This window comes from Epinephelus moara, chromosome 2 (assembly GCF_006386435.1).
Source record: "Epinephelus moara isolate mb chromosome 2, YSFRI_EMoa_1.0, whole genome shotgun sequence".
In the NCBI taxonomy this organism is placed as follows: domain Eukaryota; kingdom Metazoa; phylum Chordata; class Actinopteri; order Perciformes; family Serranidae; genus Epinephelus; species Epinephelus moara.
In genome coordinates this window covers 35,430,949-35,455,650 of record NC_065507.1, presented here as the reverse complement: position 1 = coordinate 35,455,650, position 24,702 = coordinate 35,430,949, and the positions used below count along the sequence as shown (strand labels likewise).

The 24,702-nt window shown below is 40.3% G+C and overlaps 1 protein-coding gene across 2 annotated transcripts in view; it reads left to right on the top strand.

Moving 5' to 3' along the window:
- Positions 1-24,212, top strand: part of caln1 (calneuron 1) — a 107,608-nt gene extending 83,396 nt beyond the window's left edge. For both annotated transcript variants that reach the window (XM_050066689.1, XM_050066681.1), the window contains exons 5-6: positions 14,358-14,514; positions 23,726-24,212. In XM_050066689.1, coding sequence (XP_049922646.1) covers positions 14,358-14,514; positions 23,726-23,853 — 285 coding nt within the window. In that variant the 3' untranslated portion in view covers positions 23,854-24,212. The remainder of the gene's footprint in view (positions 1-14,357; positions 14,515-23,725) is intronic.
- Positions 24,213-24,702: the final 490 nt, after the last annotated feature.

Below are 24,702 nucleotides of genomic sequence, written 5' to 3'. Positions count from 1 at the left end.
AGCACAGAGGTTAGAGACCTCAACAGAGAGGTCTGGCTGTATCCCTCAGGGTTGGAATGTGTAACAGTTTTGTCCATAAAAATCGAGCTACAAGTCAATTTTCATCAATGCCTCATGTGGCCAATGTTTCTGTCACTTCCAACATTCTGGTGACTGGTTCGTGATATGAGCCTCAATTCATTTTTCTGCCTGTTGTGACTCTCATGGCGCTTGTTATGTTTTCTCTTTTTTTCTCAATTAATCTTCCGCCCTTTGACGGCTGGGTGACGCAGTGGTAATGGAGACATAAATTTCTCCTGAAGGCTCGGGGCCATTCAGGGGGGATGGATAGGCAGAGATCGATAAAGATGCTGAGCATTAATTTTAACAAGGAAGGAAGGTGTGCGTGTTGGACCCTGGCATTAAGCGCGGATAGGGGAGGACATGATGAATATACTACGCTTAGTTGGGCGTCATTACCTCTGGCATGTCCTTTGAAAAGCCTGTAGAAATACACTTACACTGCACAGTTACAATGTACGATGGGCAGTCGTGTAATTGATGGTTTCTGCACCCTTGTTAAAGGAATACTTCAGATACAAAATTACCATTTGTATATCAGTTAGTTATGCTGTGTCACCTTGAATTCATGAAAAGAACCTTGGTTGTCTTGCGTGTCTCAATGGAAAATGGAAAATATATTGATGTATTGATTGACTGGGGACCAGGTCTAACAACAGCAAAAGTATGTCAACGTCTGTTGACAAACTTTCACACAACTCTTGCAGAACAATCCCAAGTCTCATTTATCCAGTTATATGCTCAGTTCTTCCCAACCTTGTGCATTTTTGCTGAAGTGTGACTATTTAAGTCTGAACTGGACATAAAACTTATCTATGCTCTCTGCAGAACCAGACTTCTATACTAAGTAGCTAAAATGCATGTTGTAGCAAGCTAGCTATAATATCCTGGCTTCAACATTAAACCAGGATATTATTGATAAATATGCTAACTTGGCTGTGCAAGTTTTCTTGTCCTTCTTATGCCTGGGCCACACTGCTTGTGTGGACAGCGCATTTGTGTAGCTGAACGGCTTGTAATTTTTTTCTTTGGCACCTGTGTTAACAGATTAGAGCAGCGCAGCTAAGGCGTGGCTCTGTTGCTGCACAGGTGCAGAACATTAAGAGAATAGAGTCTTGCCTATTTTTTTCTTCATGACACATGCGTTTTTCAGCAAAAATACCGTCAAAATGTTGTTTTGATAATCAATTTATATAATCATTATAAGCACAATAAACCAGCTTTCACTACAATTTTCATTGCCTTTATTTGTACATCCATCCATTTTCGTAACCGCTTATCCTCTTGAGTGTCGCGAGGGGGCTGGAGCCTATCCCAGCTGACATTGGGCGAGAGGCGGGGTACATCCTGGACAGGTCGCCAGACTATCGCAGGGCTGACACAAAGAGACAGACAACCATTCACACTCGCATTCACACCTATGGCCAATTTAGAGTCACCAGTTAACCTATATGTCTTTGGACTGTGGGAGGAAGCCGGAGTACCCAGAGAAAACCCATGCTGACACGGGAGAACCTCAGCACCTCCTGTTTCTGTTTCAAAATAAAAGTGACATTGTGACATTCTTTGGGCAGAATCCATTCATTTATTCACACAAGGTTTTTTATTGTGAAATATTTGCAGGACTGTGTCGTGTCAGTGACAATTAAGTCCCTTGTAGGGCTCAATAAATGAGTGGAGTACTGGCTTTTAATTGTGAAAATACAGTTGCCATAACACCAGGGAGCTTTGCCACAGTGCCACAGCAGCAGCAACACTGTATTAGTGAACACCCCATGTGTGCGAGCCGCAGCAGTTAAGCGAGGTAGCCGTCACGGGCTGCTCACTCAGGCCATGTGGCCCGTGCAGAACAGGAAAATGGGTGACAAATTGTTGCCCTCTGTTCTCCCTTTCAGTCCTTTCCGGCCTGTCTCTCTGTTGCCAGATTTTAGTTTTGAGTTTGACATTCTGTCAGAATGACAGCAGGCAATCAATACATAGACCACACATATTCATGGAACTGGAGTTACGTCCACTAACTACTATTTTCCATCATTCCTGGCTTGTGAGCACAGCGTTAGGACTGGACCAGTTCATGCTGACGACAGTGGTGTGGCAGGATATCTGCATGATTTTAGAAAAAAGAGAACAGAGAAACATGGCATGACTTTGTTTCTGAAATACAAAGTGGCAAGCATATTATGTTAGGGCCATAAATAATTTCTTTGGACAATTAAAAGAGCAGTGTGTAAGACTTAGTGGCATATAGTGGTGAGGATTACAGATTGTACCCAGCTGAAACTTTTCTTATGTACCAACAAAAACATAGCAATTCTTTTTTTCAGGTGATAAACATACTTATATTCCATTTCTACCACTAATGCCCCTAAATCCCACGCACTAGGCCTTTAATGTGCTATGTTCATGTAGTACTTTTGAGGGCCCTTAGAATTATACTAGCTTTCCCACCCTTTACAGTCCCTTGAGTACAAATGCACAGACTTTAAATGTAAGAACTGTAGACAGAGTAAAAAGCTAAGACAAGTATGTTAGAGACAGAGAACATGTATATTCTTGAGACTGAGAAGTGTCGTCATGGGAAAACTCAGAAGCAAATTCAGATACCGTGAATAATTTAAGAGACTGCTTTGTAAATAATAAATGTCCCAGCAATAAATATTACCAGCTGTAAGCAGGAGAAAGGTTTGAAAGATGGATGTCCTGAAAAGTGATAGCTCAGAGATTTTCTGATGGAATCAAGTCATGATGAGTCATGACTTTATGATTCCTCTCACATGCACCAGCTGATGGGGTCAGTGCTTTCTGCCTCATAGCTGTGGTAACCTGAGTGATGATGCATAGAAACTACCATTTAAGTTCAATAGGTGGATGGAGCTGTTTTTCCAGTCACTCCTGGCTGAATGGTGATGCAAGCAGGGTCTGCACAAAATCTAAAGGAAATGTTGAAATTGTAAAACTGACAGCTGCAACTTTCCGAAGTGCAAGAGGATGCAATTTTGTTCAGAGGGAAGAGAACTGTCATCCTCTCCTGGATGACAAATCAATGTGCAGAATAAGATTTTCTTATTCCTTCAGCTTTATTTTTTTTTACCACTCATATTTTTTTTTCATTTTCTGACAATATAGTGTCATCTTAAAGACATAACTGTATATACAGGTGTTTGTTTACATCAAATCTCATCTCAAAATTGTCTGTGTGATCTTTTGTAAGCACTGTGTAGCTTTGGGACTTCATATGTCTTTGTCTTAGAATCGATCTCACAGAATCTGATGCTTTTCCTCCAGAGCTCCAGAGGTGATGCCAGGTGTCTTTGTTCATTATAAGTTTGTAGGTTTGTGTTTTTAATTTACATCCCTTTGTTTACCTTGTGAAAATATACATTTCTGTCTGTAACACACTTGTTGCTCTTTCCCTTGGCTGTCAGACTGTCAGAGCTGTGGTTTCTTTCCATTCAAACACATAGCGGCAACATCTACAAGTTATATTATAAGTTTGTGTCACTGTCACAGTGAGAGAGACTGAAGTGCAATCAGATCCCCGCCAAACACCACTTCACACGCCTTAGACACTGACAATGAAATACGTGGCAGATTTAAACTTACAGTGTGTAGGATTTAGTGGCATCTAGTGGTGAGGATTGCAGATTGCAACTAGCTGAAACTCCTCCAGTGTGCCAAGCCTGCACTCCCGCTTAGAATTCCATCAACGTTCATTGTTCAAAAGGTTTCAATTATCCACAGAGGTCTCTTCCTCTCCAAAACAAACAGACCAGCTGATTGAAACTGGTAAAAACAATAAATAAAGCAGTTTCATTGTTTTTCTGACGCTGTTTGGCTCATCAGAGATGGGTCCCCAGCCCAGCATCTGCTAATGTGTGCTCACCTTTTTTTGCTGATAACTTAAGATCCAGACGTTTTTACCAGGAGCTTCATTTTAATTTCAGTGTTTTTCCAACTCTGCTCGTTGCGGAGGGGCTGCTAACTATGGTGGCTGACACTTAAACACGAATGCGGTGAACTCCATAGAGGAGGACCAGCTTCCTATGGGTATTAACAGCTCATAAGATCTTATTTTCAGGGGATTCTACACTGAAGAAAATACACTTATTATATTATATTCCATTCTTCCAAATAAACCCCTCTCAAATTCCTACACACTGAACCTTTAGAGAGACAACGTATTTTACAACAAGAGTATCAGGGACTTGTTGAAATGTCTGCAGCTATGTAATACATTGTTTTGTATTCAGATCCAATGACCTTCTAAGACAAGCTTTTCCCCAGCTGCAGCATGTTTCAAATGCATTAATATTTATGCCATTTAAAAACAAAACACTTGCCAGCCCATTGCATTCAAATTGAGATTAGCACATGCATATAATTGGATTCTACAGTGTGTGCAGAGCATTATCTGTAGCTGTGTAATTTGGCTGTAATGCAAACGGCTGAACTCAGCAGATGGATGGATGCTGGCTCTTGGCACTTTCTCACCGCCTCAATGTGTGAGGAGCTGAACATGCCTCATTTACAAGGGTAGAGATGTACAGAGATTTCTCTTTCGGGTGACTCCCCTTCCTCATCTTAAACCCCCGATCCACTTTGCAGTGTGAAGAACAGGCATACACCCAACTGGGAAGAATGAAGTTCATGGTTTAATCCAAACCTCAATGCATCTCTAGACTGAGGTTGATATTCTTATGATAATTGTAGTTTTATCGGAGTTTGCTGAGATTGTTTATGTTGATCATGTGTTTTTATATATATATACTACTTATAGAATCTGTTCTCATTCACATTTTCTCGCAACACAGGCTCCCACAATCTCCACACATAGAGCCTGATAAAGTACTGAATACAGTATAAAAACACAATATAAAATACAGATGGTAGAATAAAGACCATCCATCTGTCAGTGAGCAATTTGTATTCCTAGTGCTGACATCTGGTACATTCTGTTGTAAAAGGTCTAAAGTTATGCCGATGCAATATATTATGCTGTTTCTTTTGACAAAGGTTTGAAGGTTGTAACAAAAACTGGGAATTTGTCATTGCAGTCAAACTGCTCAGGCCTGTAGTGGGCCAGCCATCATTCCTGCCAAGCCAACTGTTCCAAGCTAGGACTGATGGTATTGTGGTTGTAAAATATAAAATTATGGTATTCTGACTAGAGGGGATTACAATATAGATACACCCTCTGTGATGTCATGTCACCCATATCCATTTGTTGAGATTTGTTTTCACTTTCACAAAGTGTTTTTTCCAGTAACTCAGAAGAAATACTTATTAATCTAAGAAAAGAAAAACTCTTATAACGTTCAGTGTGATTCTGTATTAGAATAGTGTGCAAGTGTGATTGCTCATATTAAACTAAAAACAGTTTAGTCAAAATGAGACCAGTGTCTTAGATATTCCTGTTGCTATATAAGGGGTGCTTATGCCAGTGCTACAGAGTGGAACCAACTGCCTCTTCTAATAAAGGAGGTGCAAAATCCACAAGCCTCTAAGAAAATGGTCAAACAGAGGCTGGATAGCATCTCCAAATAAGGTCATAGTTGCGCATTGAAATCGTGTTTCTTTAAAAAAAGAATATACATATGTGTATTGTGGTTTTTTTATTGGCATGTACATCTGTGGGTGCAGTCGCTGTGTATAGCTGTCTCTGTCTTGCTGTGCAGTGGAGGGTTGGATGGACCATCAGGGACCATGACTAAAATAAGTCCTTGACTTTATCATGTCATCCTTGACAATTTCATGTATGCCTGTGTTTGTTTTACTGCTGTATTTGAAATGTTGTCAAATGAACGAAATGAAATGATACATGGATCTGGATGTATCGATTCAGTGATCAACATTCCAGTATCGTCAACGTAAAGTAAAAACGCAATGCTTATCATCTTTAAGAAAGATATGTCTTTATTTTGAATTTTGTAGCTAGATAATGGCAAGCTGCCAAGAAAAAAAAAAGAGGATTTTTACAAGGTTTGTGCCGAAAAGTTAGAAGCTTTGATTAAAATTCCAAATTTACGTTCAAGTCCTTTTATTTTATTTGATCTATTTATTCATTTATTTATGTATTGCATCTTAATCCTGTGAAAGTATTTCTGCACAGTTCCCACCAATATTATTAGTAATATACTATTTGTAGAATTAAATTCCAGTGGTGATTGTGTAGGATTGGAGTCCAAAAGCCAAAATTTAATGGAAAAAAAGATAGATGTATTCATGTCCAAAATACACATTTGTATCTAAAGAAATATTCTTTAATCCATATTTGTTGGTATTTAGCCTTTCAAAAACTTTATCATCGCATAAAATATATTTATTCTTTAAAGAAAGTTCATTTAGTTTTTAAAAAAAAACAATAATTTAATGCAATAAATCACTCTATTCAAATTGAGGATTTTGTTCAAGGATTTTTTTTTTTAATCTATTTTTAGGGTAATGATATCATAAACTATGACAACAGACATTCAAAGTTTCACACCAAAACCTCACCAGACACTTTGAATGTAAAAACAAAAGACATTTGTCAGAGCCCTAATATTTACTGATATTGTCTCATATGGATCACAGGCCTCTAAATTGAGTCAAATTGTATCGTGGCAGACTTTGTGATATCAGCAAGTATCATTGTGAAAAGAATGGATATGATATTGTGCTGTGATGAAACTAGCAATTTAAACCCCTATCAGGTGTTATAGATTAGAGTTGGAGTCTTCTTTATCTTGTTGATGTTGTGGAAACTCTTTTAAATACACGTGCGGGATTCTGTGTTGTTTCACTACAAGTGTCCTTCTGAGCTTTAACCACAGCAGGTCTTAACAGTATGTGACATTTCCAAACTTTTCCAGAGTCTCCATTAAAAGCCCCTCTCCTTGAGGCATGTGATTACACTTAGGACTGAACTTCAGTGAAGATTGTGTTACAAAGAAGACTACTGCAGGTTCCCTCTCTGTGCATGGGGTTCAGTATAAAACTGTAGGTCACACAACACTGGGGGTCCTACTAAAAATCTTTTTTATCTGCGTCACTTCAGGTCCACAGGCGTCATTCTTTTCTGCTCCCCTTTCTTTCACCATATCCTCCCATAAAGGTCACTTCATGCTTGAATGTGAATACAGTCTGAGCAAGTCAGTGGGATGTGGAAGGAGAAAATAAAATGGCTTTTTCTTATCTGCCACTGGAGTGCTCAGTGAATGAATCTATCCTCCAGCTCGTCCCTCTTTTCCCTGGCAAATGAAGCTCGGGCAGACTCTTGATGTCCGCCAGCGATGGCAACGTTAGCAGCAGCAAGGTTGCGCGAAGGGCAAGTAAACACAATTAGGTCGCCGACCTGTCTCCCACAGGGGGAAGTGACACGGGAGCTGGCTGTGACTTTAAGTGGCAGATGCTGCAGGATCGCTCAGGGTGGATGTGTCTGTTTAACGTTTCATTCTTTCTCTGTTCCCCCGAGGGAGATGAGGGGAGAAAGTAGAGCTCTGTTGTCTGTTTCTGGAAAAAAACAAAAACATCTGTTTTATGCTGCTTCACATGATGAGTGAAATAAGATAGATATGAACAATTACACACACATAGACCCTATGGGATTTATGCAGAGTTTATGTGTCTGGTGGTGGATGTTGAGCTCTGGGGACCCAGTGATGATTGTTATCTAAACAGTGCGCCGCAGCTCATTAGCATCAGAACACTTTCACTTGAATACTGATTGTTTCACTGTAAGACATCTTGTGATGTAAGTGTGTAATGCCCTCATAAAGTTTAATACTCCTCAGTAGACAAGGACAGGAAGGTCTCTGGAAGGTGTTCAACTATTAATCCAAGTGTGTCAAAGTTTCTAAATTTTATCAAGTGTGATTTTGTGATTTGTAGACATTAGTGGAGTCACAAAAAGCATAATAGTCGCGCACATCCAAAAACCTTTTAAGGACCAATGAAAATGAACAGTCTCAAGAGGAGCATTAGCATGAAACATCACTCCTGGATGTGCTAACAAATTGCAGTTAAAGGAGCTGAGGTTTTCTTTGTTTCATTAGTGGAGTCAGCAATGCAAGACCTGTCAATATTATGGCCAAAAAATGTATAGCTTTTGATCACCTCAACCCTGATACAGTATTACGTTTAATCCCAACTGTACAACTCTTTTAAAAAAGATCAGTACTGTATATGTAGTAATCTTTGTCTCAGTAGCAGCATCCAGTTGCATCACATTTTTAACAAAAGGCTTTACAGAGGAAAAAGATGAAACTTCTGTCTTCCCTTTAGCAGTGACATGGCAAAGCAGTTTTTTTTCTGCTTAAAGGTGGCATGGTGGTGCAGTGGTTAGCTTGTCATCTCAGAATAAGAGGGTTCCTGTTTTGAACCCTGGGGTGGAGGAGCCCTTCTGTGTGGAGTCTGTATGTTCTCCCCGTGTCAGTGTGGGTTTTCTCCAGTTACTCCAGCTTCCTCCCACAATCCAAAGACTTGCAGGTTAGGTTAATTGGTGACTCTAAATTGCCCGTAGGTGTGAATGTGAGTGTAAATGGTCATCTGTCTCTATGTGTCACGACCAGTCCACGGTGTACCCTGGACAAATCACTGAAATTACAAAAGATTCTTACACATAAGGACAACTTACCACTCATCTAAAGTTTGAGGAAATGTTACCTTTTCTTTTGGTTGTCCCGATAAGTTGCTAGCACCGTGATTCCAGGTATGCAGACACAAACAATATCTTGTCTTCTTTCTGCTTCTGTGAGACCCGTTATTTGCCTGGCCAAAGCCAGGCAGCAACTGCTAGAAGTTCAACATGGTGAACTCTTCACTGCAGAGCAAAATCTGTGTGCATTCGTGTAAGCATGCAGCAACCACTTACCCGAGTCCGGTCTCACTCTGAAATCGTCGAAATTCGGCACTTGGGCAGTTACTTGCGGCGTCCAAAACCAACAGTAAAAATGCGTCCTTTAACTTCGGCATGATACGCAGCTGGTTGCCATTGTAGTTTAACAGCACCTGGCAGTGTCAAGGGGGAAACGCTGTGGGACAAGGACGAAAGCTAAGTTGGCGAAAGTTCAGGTGTGGTGGGCAGGAGGGATGGTGAATTAGTCCAACAAATACCAACTTTCACCCAAGAGAGCAATGTTCACGAAAGTATAAATCAGAAGTATATCTTGAGAGAAGACAACACACATCACAGGCAGAATTTGACATGGTGTCCCAGAACATCAACAACCCACGCACCCAGGATACCTTGCACGTCGTAGGTGGACATGGAATGTCCATGACCAAAATCGCAATATGTGACATGGTCAGAGAGAAAATGTGTTGCATACCTTTACCGTCCTGTTCAAAACCTGCTTCACCTCTGCCACCGTCCCCTCATTTAGTTGACTGGAGGCAGCGAGTTACTGTGCAACAGTATGGACACTCCTTTGGGCTGCTGCAAGGGGTGCACATGGAATGCAAAAGTTTCTTGGGGGAATGCAAAAGTATTTATCTTTTTTATCAACACATCTATTTTTTTCTCCCCCATTTTTTTTTACACATCCAGTGTATTCTCCCAGTGCCCTCTTAGGGGGTCCATATACTAGCAGTAATAGGTTGAAGTGTAATAACAGTAGTAGTACGTAATAGCAGTATCACCTCTAGACATACCTGGAGTTGCAGTAATATTGTTTGATAAAGGAGTTCTAATGATATGTTGTTTGAATGTTCCCCTATACTTTTTCTGCAACAACCTGCAGCAGCAACATTTTCTTCAGTCCAAAACTAAACACACAGTCCTATCTGATAGACTCTGCAGACCTCCTTTTAATGTTAACATATGCATGTTGATACAGCCGACAGGTGGAATAATCGTTGATCGTGCTCTTCATTTACATTTCTCTAAAGCACATGTGATTTATGACTCCATTATTATGTACCTTTTATTTTACCTTCGTCTTGCCAACATTTACATTTACTTTCTCCATTGATTAATGATCCGGCTAACCAAAGATGAAACGTTGACCCCCAACTTTTAATTAGCTTAGATAATGAATCTTTATGGCGGCTGATTAACATTTGAGGCGTGATTGGTGTGTGTGGTCATTAGCTCACTCTGAGTTCGAGAGATAACAAATGGTGTTGATGGTAAGTGTGATTTATGTCCAAGTGTGATGTATGCAGTGATTTATGTAATTATCTACCCAGTGGGCTTGCCAAGAAGCAGAGTGAATGTTATCCCTCTTTCTCTGTTGGATGTGCATCGCTCATTGCAATATTGCTGAGTGCTACATTTGTACTCCGAGATTTGAAGATCAGAATGTGTTGAAAAGTGGATTTTTTTTTTTTTTTTTTTTTTTTTTACCATGAGGAATTAATTGGATTCAAGTTTATTCTACCTGTAAAAATTCCAAGGCCATTCCATCAATAGGCTATAATCATCAGCTTATCTCTCAAAGCCAGGATGTCCATTTCAGTCTATGTAGATCAACTCCAGAGCTGCTTGAGTGGAAGTCTAATTCCTTTTACACACCAGACAAAACCTATTTCAGAAGTATTTACTGTCAGTACGGAGCTTCTCTGGGGTCACATGTAAAAAAACAACCAAAAAACTGAGTAAACCTGCACACATAGTTTTGTCATTTATTCCCTTGGATTCAAAATCCTTGGGAGCAGTTTTGTCAATCCATATCCTCGGTATTTCACTACCCGTGCAGACAGTTTTGTTAATCTGTGCCTTTGGATTTTTGTTTCTCTCTACCCATCAGCGAATGGGTTCTGAAGACGTGTGTAAACTATTATCATTATTACTATTATAGTATATAGCATAGTGTTATGCTAACGTAGCTCCAAGGCTTTTATTAATCTTGTTTTGACAATATAACTTGTGACAACACATTGACAAAGGTTTGAACGTGTATGGCTGTTTATAGTTTAACTGGCTTTGTTAAAAAAAAAAAAAGCTGAATAGTAATTTTATGGCTTATTGTTTTTTGTAAGATCACTCTAATGGCTAACGTTAGCTGGCACATGGACTTTCAACCAGGAGACCACTGTCTATGTTCCGCAACTACACACAGTACTTTACACAGGTTTATGTCTCTTACATACCGTACATAGATATCAAAACCAAAGCCATGATCGTTTTTTTCTAAATTAACTTTATTTTTTATTTTTGTTTTTAACAAAGTGTTTTTCTTTCCCTAGATTTAACTGTGACTGTTTAACAATGAATCCATAACCATTTGAAATAGACTTTGCATTCTTTTCATATTGCCAGCACATAATTTTCACAGATTTCGTGCCACCAACATGTAATGCGTTGTTCAGAGGTTGTATTAATTTTATGCAGTTCTGTGAGAGAACTGTTAACAGCTGTAAAATGTGTCAGTATTCCCAACTGCTGTAATACTGTCATTTGCCAGTGCATTCATCTTGGCCTATCATTTTTCTACCTTTTTTTTTGTTTAAAGCAGTGTTCAAAGATTTGACTTGATATCACAGATTAGACTCACCGACTCTCTTTCAAAATTTGTATTAGACTTTCAATTTCAATTCAGTTTTTCTTTTTAAAGCCCAATATCACAAATCACAGTTTGCCTCAGAGGGCTTTACAGCATACAACATCCCTCAAAACTGGCTAAAAAAAAAAAAAAGATTCTTAACTGGTTCCAGTTAAGAACTGGTGCCAAATTGTTTAATCTGTTTGAATCATGTGCCTCCGAGCTTATCAGTTTCTGTTTTTGTTTTTCTGACAGTTGCACATTACAAAATAATGATGTCAAACTCATGCTTCTATGCTGCTGAAAAAACAAGAAGGAATCATGGTGGAGAGGAAGAAACAGTCCAAATTGTGGCTTGATTTCACAAATAAAGATGACAACAGTGCAGCCTGCTCTGTCTGGAAAATGATCATTTAAGACTGCTAAAAGGATGGAGACACCAGCAATATGCTAAAATATATTTCTACACAACATGGGCTTAAATACAAGAAATACCATGTATTTGACACTCTAGGCACAGATAAACATCCTGTGACAACAACGTTAGTGCCACGCAGGCAGGCTTAGCAGAAAACAGTTAAACAGTGGAGCTTTTACACACCTGAGTCACATGAATGCATTTTTTTCTACTCTGTGTTCACACTCATAGATAATAAAACAGTTGTGTTCATGCTGAAGGCCTACATTTTTTCCCCACACAGAACATTGATTGGGAATCAATAAGGAAACCGATTAAGAGTCATACCAATGCACCAAATACATAATGGCATTGGTATTAATAAAATCGTATCAATTCCCATCCCTACGCCTGACAGCAGTGATAAAATAAAAGGGATTTAAGTTTCTATATGTACAAGCGGCGTAAAAGCAGCAACACATTTCAGCCAAACAGAGACAACGGGCTTCAGTGGCAGGGAAATGAGCTAATGTGATACAAACCTGACAGAGGATGAACTAAATATCATCACAAAGTCCAGAAGCAGTTGAAGGGCCTGAATTCCTCTGAATCACTCTGAATGTTGGCATCAACATACCCTCTCATGATTACTGACTCAATAAACACAGCTCATTTTATCCGGCTATTGATGAAATGCTCTACATGCTGTACACACCAGATGACTCGCTGATAATAAACACTGGTTGTTTGCTTTCCATGATGGTTTATAGATACAACAGAATTAGCAAATAAGTCCAAAGCTGTATGCGTGACAGAAACCGTTTCGACAGGTTTAGTATGAGGGAAATATCGAACAAGAAGATATCAGGACTGACTGACGTCACACAGTGGAGGAAGGGGCCGTCTCTGACTCCTGATTGGCCTGACAGGCTTTGGAGAGACATGGACTGATTATTTGGGACATCTCTATCTATCCCTGAACGCCTCTCAACCAAGCAGCAGAGTGGCTGCAAGGTTAAAACACACTGGCATTGAACCCACCAGGTGGCTGGGTCTTTTCTGTGCTCTGCTCCCATAGTATTAAGTAGCTGTTACAGTCCCTGCCATCTGCCCAGTGCATGCTGGGATGGCAACTATACCTCCTGCGACCCTGAACAGAATAAGCTGTACAGAGGATGGATGGATGGATATGCACAACAATGACTGAGTTGGACCGGTGAAGCCTGTAAAGCTGTGCCAGGTAGAGGAGTGAGCTGAGTCTAACCGAACAGGACAGTAGGATCAACATTCACCTGTCTCCACTGAAAATGGATAAAATGAGAGAATATTTGTACAGCTTTCATTTTCATTTAGATTTTCATAGTTAAAGGAAAACTCTGCTAAGCCTGCCTGCGTTGAGCTACTGTTATTATAACACAATATTTACCCCTCTGTAATGGATGTGCTGCTCGGTTGGGAAGCAGTGGAATTCGTGCATAGAGTGTCAAATACACAACAGTCCTGGAATGTAAGCCCACGTTGTGTAGAAAGATGTTTTAGCATTTAGCATGTTTCTGGTGTTTCCCCCTTATTTGAAACGATTATTTTACAGACATTACAAGCAGCACTGTTGCCATAGTTTGTCGTGAAATGAAGCCATGCTTTGGACCTTCTTGTTGCACGTTTCTAGCAGCAGAGACACATAAGTTTGACATTGTGTTGCAACTGTCAGAAAAACATGCCAGCATCGATAAAAGGAATTAATAAGCTCGAAGGCAAATGATTCTGATTCCAATTTGGAATCAGTTCCCGATTCCCATGCCGTCAGGCCCTTGGTGATGTGAACTTCTGAAAACGTAATAGTTGGTCTTTGCTCTCACCTTCAAACCTCTTTTTTACAAGTTGTGGTGTGTCTGTTTTATGTGTGTGCGCCGTTGTTTGAATTGCATTGTGTGAATGCTGAAACTGAAGAATAAATCATTCACTCTCAGGCTATAACTCCTGCGCATTCAATTTAATCAACGCATCAACTTCATGCGACACTCTGATTAAATTGAAAGCATTAGAGCGACATCTGTAAGTGGTACTGGAATGTGCATGGTAAGAATTACTAGAACATGCGTAATGATTTATGCATCTGAGCTTTTTTTTTTATATACTTACAGTGTACATTATTTACTGTAAGATGTTGGCAGCAGAAATGCACTGAGATTTTTGTGTTGCACTGCTCAGGGTGACACTGTGATGGAGGCTTTATTTGTGTTGGTTTTTTGAAGCTTGCACTCCAGTTCTAAAACTGTGGAAGAGTTGTGTCACACGAGTGCGCCAATTATTACTGGTTTGGTTAATATGCCACCCCGCCAGGCGTACTGCAGAACTACACACAGTTTATTTTTGTGAAAGGAAAATGGTTTTTCTTTTTAAAAATATCTCCTCCTCTCATCTCTGTCCCCCTGCAGTTCGACATGCAGCAAATCACCCTGGAGGAGCTGAAACACATCCTGTTCTACGCCTTCCGCGATCACCTGACCATGAAGGACATTGAGAACATCATCATCAACGAGGAGGAGAGCCTGAAGGAAAACTCTGGAAACTGTCAGACGGAGTTTGAGGGAGGTGAGCGAAAGTCCCTGAGCCTACTTCACACACAGACACTTACACAAGTGTGTGTGCCTGTGCGTGCGTGTCAGTGTCATAGACGTACACACGTCTGCGGTGTGTGTGTGTGTGTGTGTGTGTGTGTGTGTGTTGTAGGAGGAAAAGTAATCCACGCTGTCAGGAAGAATTTGAGCTCTCTCATCAAGATCTACAGCCAACAGAGTCACAGCACATCTGCTGATTTAGTGATTTGGGACGTTGGTGGGGACCAGCGTCAGCCAGTCACCAGTTCAGAAGTGATGCCGATGAAATATGTATGACCTCACTGTGCAAAACTAGCCATCCAAGGTTTATAGATATCACAGCAGCAGAGGGTATTCTAGGACTTTTTCAATGTCTCGCTGTAACAATGGGAAGTTTTTTTTTTTTTTTTAAGACATTTTAAAGAAGCACTGTGTCAGATTAAGAGGCATCTTGTGATGAGAACTGCAGATTGCAACCAGGTGAAACTTCTCTCATGTGCCAAGCAGGGTTGAAATGATATGAGATGATGTGAGTATTAAAGAATTTATCTTGTTATCAGTCAGAATGACGCTTAAAGGAATACAAATGGATGGATTTTCATTGGTTAAACAAATGTTGTATTACTGTAATCGAAACTTGAAACCATTTTGCCATTGGCAGTATGTGTAAAAAGTCTCCTCTTAGACAATAACTAAAATGAAGGGGAGGTTCAACATCCAGTTACATTTTTTTTTCAATATTGTAGATAAGCAAATGTACACGCTATGATAACTGTCAACTTATATATCACAGTATACCTTGAAATCAGTATATTGCTGCAACCCTAGTGCCAAGCGTGAACTCCTGGTTAGGATTCCTTCAGTGTTCATTGTTCAGGAGGTTTTACTGGGACTTGAATTATCTGCAGAGATCTCCTCCTCTCCAAAACAAATGGACCCGGTGATTTAAACCAGTAAAAACACAGAAGAAAAACAGTTTCACAATACAAATCAGTGTTTTACTGAGGCTGTTTAGCTTATCACAGATGGGCCACTGCTAATGTGTGCTCACCTGTTATTGCTGATAACTTAAGATCCAGACGTTTAGGAGGTTTGTACCTGGAGCTAAATTAACCTCAGAGGTCTCATCCTCTCCAAAACAAACAAACCCAGTGATTTAAACCAGAAAAAAAACACACCAAATAAAGCAGTTTCACATTAAAAAAATCTGTGTTTTTCTGACTCTGCATATCGAGGAAGGGCTTCCAACGGCTGGAGCTGATGCAAAAATACGAATGACCCTATCTAGAGCCATTGTGTGGTCTGTCCGTTCTGGGCTACTGTAGGAACATGGTGGGGCAACATGGTGGACTCTGTGGACGAGGACCCGCTTCAAATGTAGACATTTACGGCTTATTCTAGGGTAATAAAAACACAATTATTCTTATTTTCAGGTATAGCAAAGTAAAGCATGTCTTCTATTATATAAAGAAAACATACCAATTATATTATATTCAATTTTTGCCAATATATCCCCCTAAATCCTGCACACTGGACCTTAAAGTATTTCTGTTTCATGTGCCTGGTTTGAATTCAGATTCACTGAGTCAGCCTTGTGTGTCTTTTGTGCTTTGGGGTCTTGACAGAAACACATTTATTAAAATGATTAAAGAGAAAGACCAAAAATCAACGAGATTTATATAAAACATTCTAGAAAATAGGTGGCCTAGTGTCACAGTGCTCAGTATGCGGCCCAGGCAGTTCCATATTAACAACATATGTGCAGGGCTCCATGTTAACGAGCATCTGTTTGAGCAGATGCTTGTTGCTGTAAAGCACCTGCCAAGAGATATGTTCAAATCAACATTGTTACTTTAATTAATTTACCTCTCACTGCCCTCTTAACACGTCCACGCACGTCCCGCCGTTCGATCTCCGGTTTGTTGTCTCAACCAGGCATAAGCCTGGAGGGGGTCATGTGTGTGAGTGTTAGAGTTTGTATCCATCTGTCCATATCTCATCTTGAATACTTCAGGGCCAGTCAGCCTAATATTTTGTGTACACATGTGTGACTGTATGCTCGAGGACCTGTCATGGTTGCTGTGATTCACAATGGTTGAAAAACTTGTTTTGGTGACTGTTTTATATCGTCATTGACTGCTGACTCCTCACTCCTTTTAACCAGCTGGTAATGGCCGCAGGTTTTCTAGAAATCGTCATGGCTAAAACAACAAGCTTCACTGTCTGCTGGAGGACACATGTTGGCCTTCATCATGGCTCCAAAACTGACATCCACAGAAAAGTTTGGTCTCAATCTTAAGTGGAGCATCTGCAGATTAACTCTACGTTCAATAGGTTATGATACACCAAAGTTAGACACATTAAGACATTAACTAATTCTTGTTTTTGTTGTCTTCACTGCCATGTTTACTGTAAGGGAGCTGGGAGGGACAATTCCACGGATTGCAGCTGCAACCCAGTTTTGTTCTGTCTTTTGCACAGACAAAATTAATACCATTAAAAATCCAGTTATGAATTACATGGATCAAAGATTTGTGCTTGTGTTTTAATTATTAATATTAATACACACATTAATACACACATTTAGCCCCATAATTATATTGTGTCTATATTTTACAGAAAGTGCCTGTTAGCACGGAAACTAGATCTGCTCAGTGCAACGCACCATGGCTTCATCCAAAATAGATAAGGGGTATATTTTTATTAGCTTCTGGGACGCCTCTGAAACATGCTGCTGTGTGTCTGCTAAAAATTACAAGATTTGTCTGAGGCAGCCACGATCAGCTCGGCCAGCTGCTTGGTGGACATTAGCACTCTGCTGAGGGCACTTCTCTAGTTTCTCTTTGTTGTTTACCAGTAAGACTTGATTGGAAAGCCTCAGTATTAAAACAGATCGATCATGCTGGTGATTACTGAAGGGGGATTTTTTATTAATGTGGAGATTGTAAATGAGAAATTTAAAATTTAAAGTATTAATCTTAATTCTTTGCCCCAATAGTGGCCCTCTTTTTCTCATTTTCAGCGCTGACTAATGCTGTAGAAATAATGTCACACTGGAAAATGTGCATGTTAAGCTGTATTTTGTGACACATTATTGATTGCGTGTCTACCTTGACTGATGATATGAGTGTTTCGAAAGCAGCCTAAAAAATGCCCTGGCATCCATTTTGTTCCAACACTAATCGCATGAATTTGGGGTGTAGGAATGGCTGAGTCATAACGTTCCCAGTTCCCACATATCCTGAAGGCAGCATGGTCGAGCAGGGTCCCAACCTACTTTGTTATGCAGTGTGACTGTCCTCATCAGAAGTGTTTGCAGGATTAATAATACTGAATGTGTGAAATTCCATTGCACTGAGATTTTCTCTTCTAGTCAAGGTCGTGTATATTTCTTGTGTTGGCTAAAATGATGCTGAGAGGCCAAATGGTTCCTGATGTCCCTCTTCACCAAACACCACCTGCCTGTGAATCATCCTACAGGGAATTTACTTGGCTAACACCAGTGTCAATGAGGAATGACAGCGATTGCACCAGCACTTTATCAGGGTCTTAAAACTGGTGTGGAGTGATGACAACATGATGTTCCTATTGGGTTTATGATGAAAACTGACCACTGCAGGATCACACAGAGCAATCACAACTGTTTGGCCCTGGATCCATGAGCACCACCTGCCACGCAGGGACACCAAAATGTGCTCAGTCATGCAGAAATCAATACATCGTGTCACAGTGCGATTCATACTGAGCACAATTCATCATGCTACTCTGGTGCTTATTGCTTCAGCTTACTGGTATATGAGGTAGCATAAGAGGCACTTGATTTCCCTCTGGCTTCAGCTCGCTCTGGAATCAATATGGTGTGGAGCTGAAAAACAACAGAATAAAGAGTGTAACCACCGATCCATAGAAGTTCACCAGGCACTGATTCATTGCTGAGCAAATTACACCAATAGCGTAAAGCGCAGAGAAACATGTAGGAGTAGCAGCTGTCCAGGGAGTGCCTGGCAGCCAGACGCAAGTGTGGAAATCAACTTTGATCCATGAATGTCACAGCTGCCATACAGGTGCATAGATTTAAGAGCCCCATCTCAACAATATGTTCAGATTGTTCATGTTTGTGATCACTACAAACTGGTATTGTTTTCGCCTTGTGAGTCTGTGTGTCACCAAGACAAAATGTGTTCCCGGAGAGCAGGAACTACCACAGAAACCGCTAGACATTGTCATGAAACTTAACGGGTGTGCAGTTGAGATCACGTTTAAGGCCGAATTTGAAGATGGGTGTGGTCCGAGTGCAAGGACAATGGAATTAGGGTAGCAGGAAGTAGGGAAGGGACCATTGGCCGTGGGTGGAATATGAGACGATGGGCCCCTTGGCACAGATATGCAAAGGGCCCCACCACCAAGAGTTTTACGTCTCTTTGTAGTCAACATGCATCTTTTTGTGGTTGTTTTGTGTCTCTTTGTTGTTTTTCCAGTTTTTGTGGATAATAGTGTGTCTCTTTGCAGTTCCTTTGCATCTCTTCGTGGTCTTTTTGAGTCTCTTCCTGGTCAGTACCTGTTCATCTGAGTGACATTTTGCAAGTTTGTTTATTAGCCAGGTTTTCAAATCAGTCACCATATCAATACATTAAAGGTAGTTAATATCTGTACACTTTTTACACAGTTGACTAATTGACCTGTAGCTCAACTGAATTTGGAGCACAAGTGAATGTCGACAGCCATAAGTCAGCAGCCTGGAAACCAGCATCCACCTCATTACCTTCATGACCATAGTGGTCCACTGAAGAAAACCCTTTGTGGATATTTGGCAGTGGTGTGGTTACTTTGGGCGGCTGAGGAGGTGTTTTATGAGGCTGACAGCAGGTTCAGGCGACTGGACTGAGAACTAATGTCTAGACCACAACTCTCCTCCCATCTTCACAGTCCAGCTAGCAGCTGAACACAGCTGCTCTTTCCATTGACACTCTGTTCAACTCACCCTGACTTATACAACTATAGATAGATACTTGAAATTTAAACCAGCTGCATGAGTATCAAGGAAATGACACAAAATCCTAGTAAATTCTTGAAAAACTTAGAATTATAAAACAGTTACATAATGTCATCCCAGATGGTTTGACTTCTGTTAACCCTTTAAAAACAGCTGCAGGCGATTGTTGTATAATCTTGTTTAAGTCAATTTAAAATCAAAACCATAATAGCCAGAGCATTCATTCTGTTTGCAGCAGAAAGGTAAGGCATTTGTCTCCTGGGTCATCAATTCAGTTATGTTACTGTCGCCTATGTGTGGTGCAAACATGTTGACAGCAAGCAGTGGCACCTGTATTTCCCAGTAAGGGCTGCAGGATATCAATGCTTGCATAACTGTGTAAAATGAAAGATATAATATCTCTAACATTCATTCTTGTTGCTACAGAAAGCTAAGAATCCTGTCTTCTGTGTCATTGCATTGTAAAATTGTGATGATGTCATTATGTTACATGCCGTGCAAAAGCGTGCAAAAATGTGTGGTGCCAGAGAAATAAATGAAGAAATTAATCAAAAAGCCTTTGCAATCTGTTCATTAAAAAAACACATCTCAAAGAAAACTAAATATTGTAAATAGTTCAATTAACTTAAATAATAATAATAATAATAATAATAATAATAAAGGGTTTTTTTTAGGTGTGTTCACATTTCATAATTTATTGGATCAATGTGTTTTGTGTGTTATTTTGTGAAATGTGATGGAAAAACATCAGATGATTTTTTTTTAATCTGTGACAAAATTTCTGTACTTTTTTCAAATATTGTGGTTTATTGACTTACGTAACCATTTAAAGAGTGTAAAGGCTCTCCAAGAAATGACATCACACTGAGCAAAATACCAGTGTAGGCACTGGCTGACCACCCCTTCTGCAGAGTTCAAATGGCAGGTCAGTATCTCCAGAGCGCTGTGGTCTAGAAACATAGTTTTAATGGCCTTTGTTCCATCTTTTTTTTTTTTTATTCAGCGTCTTGATATGGAATTGGGTTAGTAGTATACAACTGTTTTTTATTTTTTAACACAATGACATCGGATCAGAACTTGGTGTCAGTAGATACACAAGTTTAGGTATTATAATCAGGAAGTAAAAAATGATATTGTAACATCTCAAGTTTATGGCTGGATGTTTGTGTCGTCTCACAGCAGCATTGGCCTCAAAATCACCAGATTATTAATATTATTGTATAAATTAGGGAAGCAACTTGCGACTGGGAGATCACTGCTTCAGTTTTTACCCCCGCAGGATGTGACTGAGAGGAGAAAGTGAAAACATGTCTACTTCCTGCATTTTGAAACTGTTGCTCCAACAGCCAACAGATGAGACTGTGGTTGTACTAGTCAGCTTCAAGGTGTGAATGTGAGTAATTACGAGTGTGAGCATGGGGTTCCTGAAAAAGATATTTGCAAAACCATCCTGGTTAAATTCAGGTCGAAAAAAAACCCATATTGTTCAGCATGACTTATGTACAAACATTGACCAAAATAAAAGCTTCATCCAGTGCTGAGTTACATAACCTTGCTTATTGGCTCAAAGTTCATTCTTAGATAATCCATTTGGCTAAAACATCACGTCACGTCATGTTTTATACGATGTGAGAGTCTGGAATAGTATTTTTTTAACAGGAGAGTGCCAACTAATGACACTGCCTCAGTGCCTCAGCCAAGAAAGATGTAGCAATTTCTGTCCTACTTTCCACATTGCATTTTCTTTGGAACAGCAGTCAAGAGGCATTTTTGATGACTTCAGTGCTTCTTGAATTGAGAGTTAAAAATAGAGCAAGTGAGTGTGTGAGCCATGTGGCTGTGGCTCATTGGCCCAGCTCCCCTAATTACCGCGGCCGGGTAAAATCATTTCAGCCCCTCGCAGTCCGACGACCCACTGCAGGGAGGAAGAGCTGCTGAGTTACCGGTTGGTGCTGGAGGTTGATTGAACCAAAAAATTATCTCATAGAGAGGGTCTGGACTGCTGTTGTGTGAATGTGTGTGACTTGGATTTCTGCATAATGTCCATTTGCTTGCACTCCGGTGTCTTTCGTCTTTATGGAGACAAAGAATTGATGTCTTGAGGTGGATGTTGCTGTCAAGTATTAAAGTGCTGTTCAAGAAGCATGAAGGTGATACTCCTCACTGCTTCACCACCTCTAGTATTTAGTCTGACTTGATTTATGTGTTTAACCCTCTGAGACCCACCATAAAGCCATTGTTGTCTTTTTTTAAGAGGAATGGGGCATCCTTATTGGGAGATAGCAGGTCAACAGTATATGCCACAAAGAAGTTTGAAGTTTTTCTAGTCATAAATCTGTAATAAAGACTTGTTTTGGTCAGATACAGATTCACATTTTTAAAGTTTAGCATCTATAGGGGCTTAGGACATTATGATGGAAGTATCTGAGGACCATTCCCATCCTCACAACAGTTTTTAGGTTGATACCATTTGTTACACAGATTTGGTGCTAATTTAAGCATTTTTGACCTCTCAAGAATTTATAATGGCCACAAGTCCTCCAGAATACTACATGAAGACACCAATATCTTTAGGAACACTATAGAAAAATCCATTCTGTGATTTAGTATCAAAAATTTCTTTCATTTAGAGATTTTTGTAAGAATTAAATTTTTTGGCTATTTGGATGGCAAACACTTCTGTTCTGAAAACTGCTGAAGAAACCCTTATTGTCAACATCTTCTGAATACCCAAGGTCTCTCGTCTGTGGTTGTAAAGTTTCATGAGGATGTGATTATCCTAGAGATCACAAAAGGTCTGTTTACAAAGTGATGTCAAGTCTCATGGCTACTATGGGACTTAACATCATTACACATAAATAAAATTGGGCTCATTGAATCCACAAGAGCCTCAGCTTTCTAGTCATACTCAATTAATGCAATTACAAGACTGTTAGGGGACCCCAGTATGTAAGTAAATATGTAAGTAAACTACATGGGATAATCATAAAGTGAGCATGTCTGCAAAGGGGAGACTCTTGTGTACCCAGAGAATCAATTTTCATTAAGATATTTTGAGGTGAGAGGCGAAGGGACCTCTGTGGTGTGTTTCTGTCACCAAAATTTAGCCTAACTTTGGAGCATCATATGATGCCATCCCATCACAATCTCCTATATACACTAATGTTGACCAAGATCATAATGCACAAGTACACTCTCAAAAATGACCATAAATAAAATTGTAACCTCAGGTTTGCCTGTTGGCCTTGTGATGTTCACAAATGAACACAGAAGCTCTGAAAGTTTGGTTTTAGATCTCTGTATTGTAATATTGGCTTTCTGTTAAAAGAGCTCTGACATTAGGATTTCTTTTCAGCACCACAGAGCACTTAAATTTTGATATAGCACACTGAATTTGATGGATTCACTATTTACTGACCACAAATGAAACCATAATTAGCTAGCTTTCATAGCCTGCGGACCCTTTGCCTCACTCCCCGCCGCTAGGACACGAATTTCCCGGTAGGAGAGTGGACGACAACTCAGACCTTAGCCACTGTAGCAACTCCAGGTCAGCCAGTGCAAACCCCAGCCTCAAAGTTAACAGCAAGCTAGTGGCCAGTGGCAGCGAGGGGTCTAATCTGTGTAACAGCAGTAACAGAAAGTTTGGTACAGCAGGGACTTGGAGTGTTTGAGAGGGCAGTCCAGGACCACACCCCTGGCTCGGTCTCACTGAATGAGAGTAACTACAGTGCACAAAGTGAAAGTCCATTGCCTTTTGAGGCTGCAAAATATGTATATGAAATCACAGCATGTGTGGACTCTGTGTTGTGGTGGGTGCCCTTCATTTGTTGACACTACCGGTACATTACAACCTGTTCACCCATTGGCAATAAAAAACAATTAAAACATTTCCAAACTAACAACAAGCAAATCTCTTGATAGAGGAGCAAGACATTTTTAGGTTTCTTCTTCTCTAGTGCATTTTCTGTTATGTAAGTTTGAATGGAATAATTCTCCCCTCAGGGAGAGCAGTTGACCATTGAACCAGAGGAGTAAATAAAGTATAAATGAACCACTCCAACTGCCTGGTGTTAGTGCACTCTGTGTTTGTCTTCATTATATTCCCTTTCTGGGGGCAGAGATGATAAATTCAAAGATGTGTCAGAAACAGAGGTGTTATCATCTTTTAAACCAGCACTTTCTGTTTGTCTCCTTCTCATTTCTCTTTCAGTTCACCCTTCAAAGAAGAATCGCCAGACGTGCGTGAGGAAGAGCCTCATATGCGCCTTTGCCATGGCATTCATCATCAGCGTCATGCTCATCGCAGCCAATCAGATGCTGAGGAACGGCATGGAGTAGCTGAGCCCACTGTGAACAGGGAACAAGCCAGCCTGCATGTGCATGCCAGTGGGTGAGGTCATATCCCTGTTGATAGGAAAAGGACTACAAGGAATAATACTCAAAATAATCGACAAAATCCATTTTTAAAGTTATTCTTAGTTTTTTTGAACGAGTGGCGCCTCTCCATGCGACGTCCAATGAAACCGTGAAGCCAGCATGAGGAGTGATGCAGGACTCCTCCCCCTTTACTCTGACAGGGACACTCAAGGGCTGACATTACACATGATACTCTGTCGTGTCTGTTTCCCTGATGCAATAAAAAAATGTAACAAAAAAAAGTGCAGGAGTTCAGAGCTTTTCCAGCAGGCGAGATGTGACGTGTGTGTCTGCAGATCTGTCACCCACCAGGAGTCTGATGAGCTACCAGAGCTGCAGTCTGGGCCCCGAAAGAGAACAATTGCCCTCTTATTATAGTTCCTGGAGGCATGATGGCAGCGCTCGCCGCCACTCAAGCAGAAGGATCTGTACGCGTCAGGCGGACAGCTCCTGGAGCTCCCATGGTGCTACGATACTTCAGCTCTCCAACTTTCTATTTTCAACTACTGTGACTGTGGGCTGGTATGAGGTGCTGGCATCAGTTCATCGGCCCTACACACCAAGCAGTCAAGCGAGCAAAACGTTAAATGTTAACTCCAGGCTGGTGTTTTGGCCTGTGATATTCATGAATGAATACAGAAGCTCTGAAAGTTTGAACACTGAACACTGTTCAGGGTGCAAAGAAAAGGTTTCTGTGTTCTATTAAAGGAAAGAAAATCCACCCTTTTAGTGTTCACTCTGTTCTATATCATCACTCTGTGGTGTTCAGTG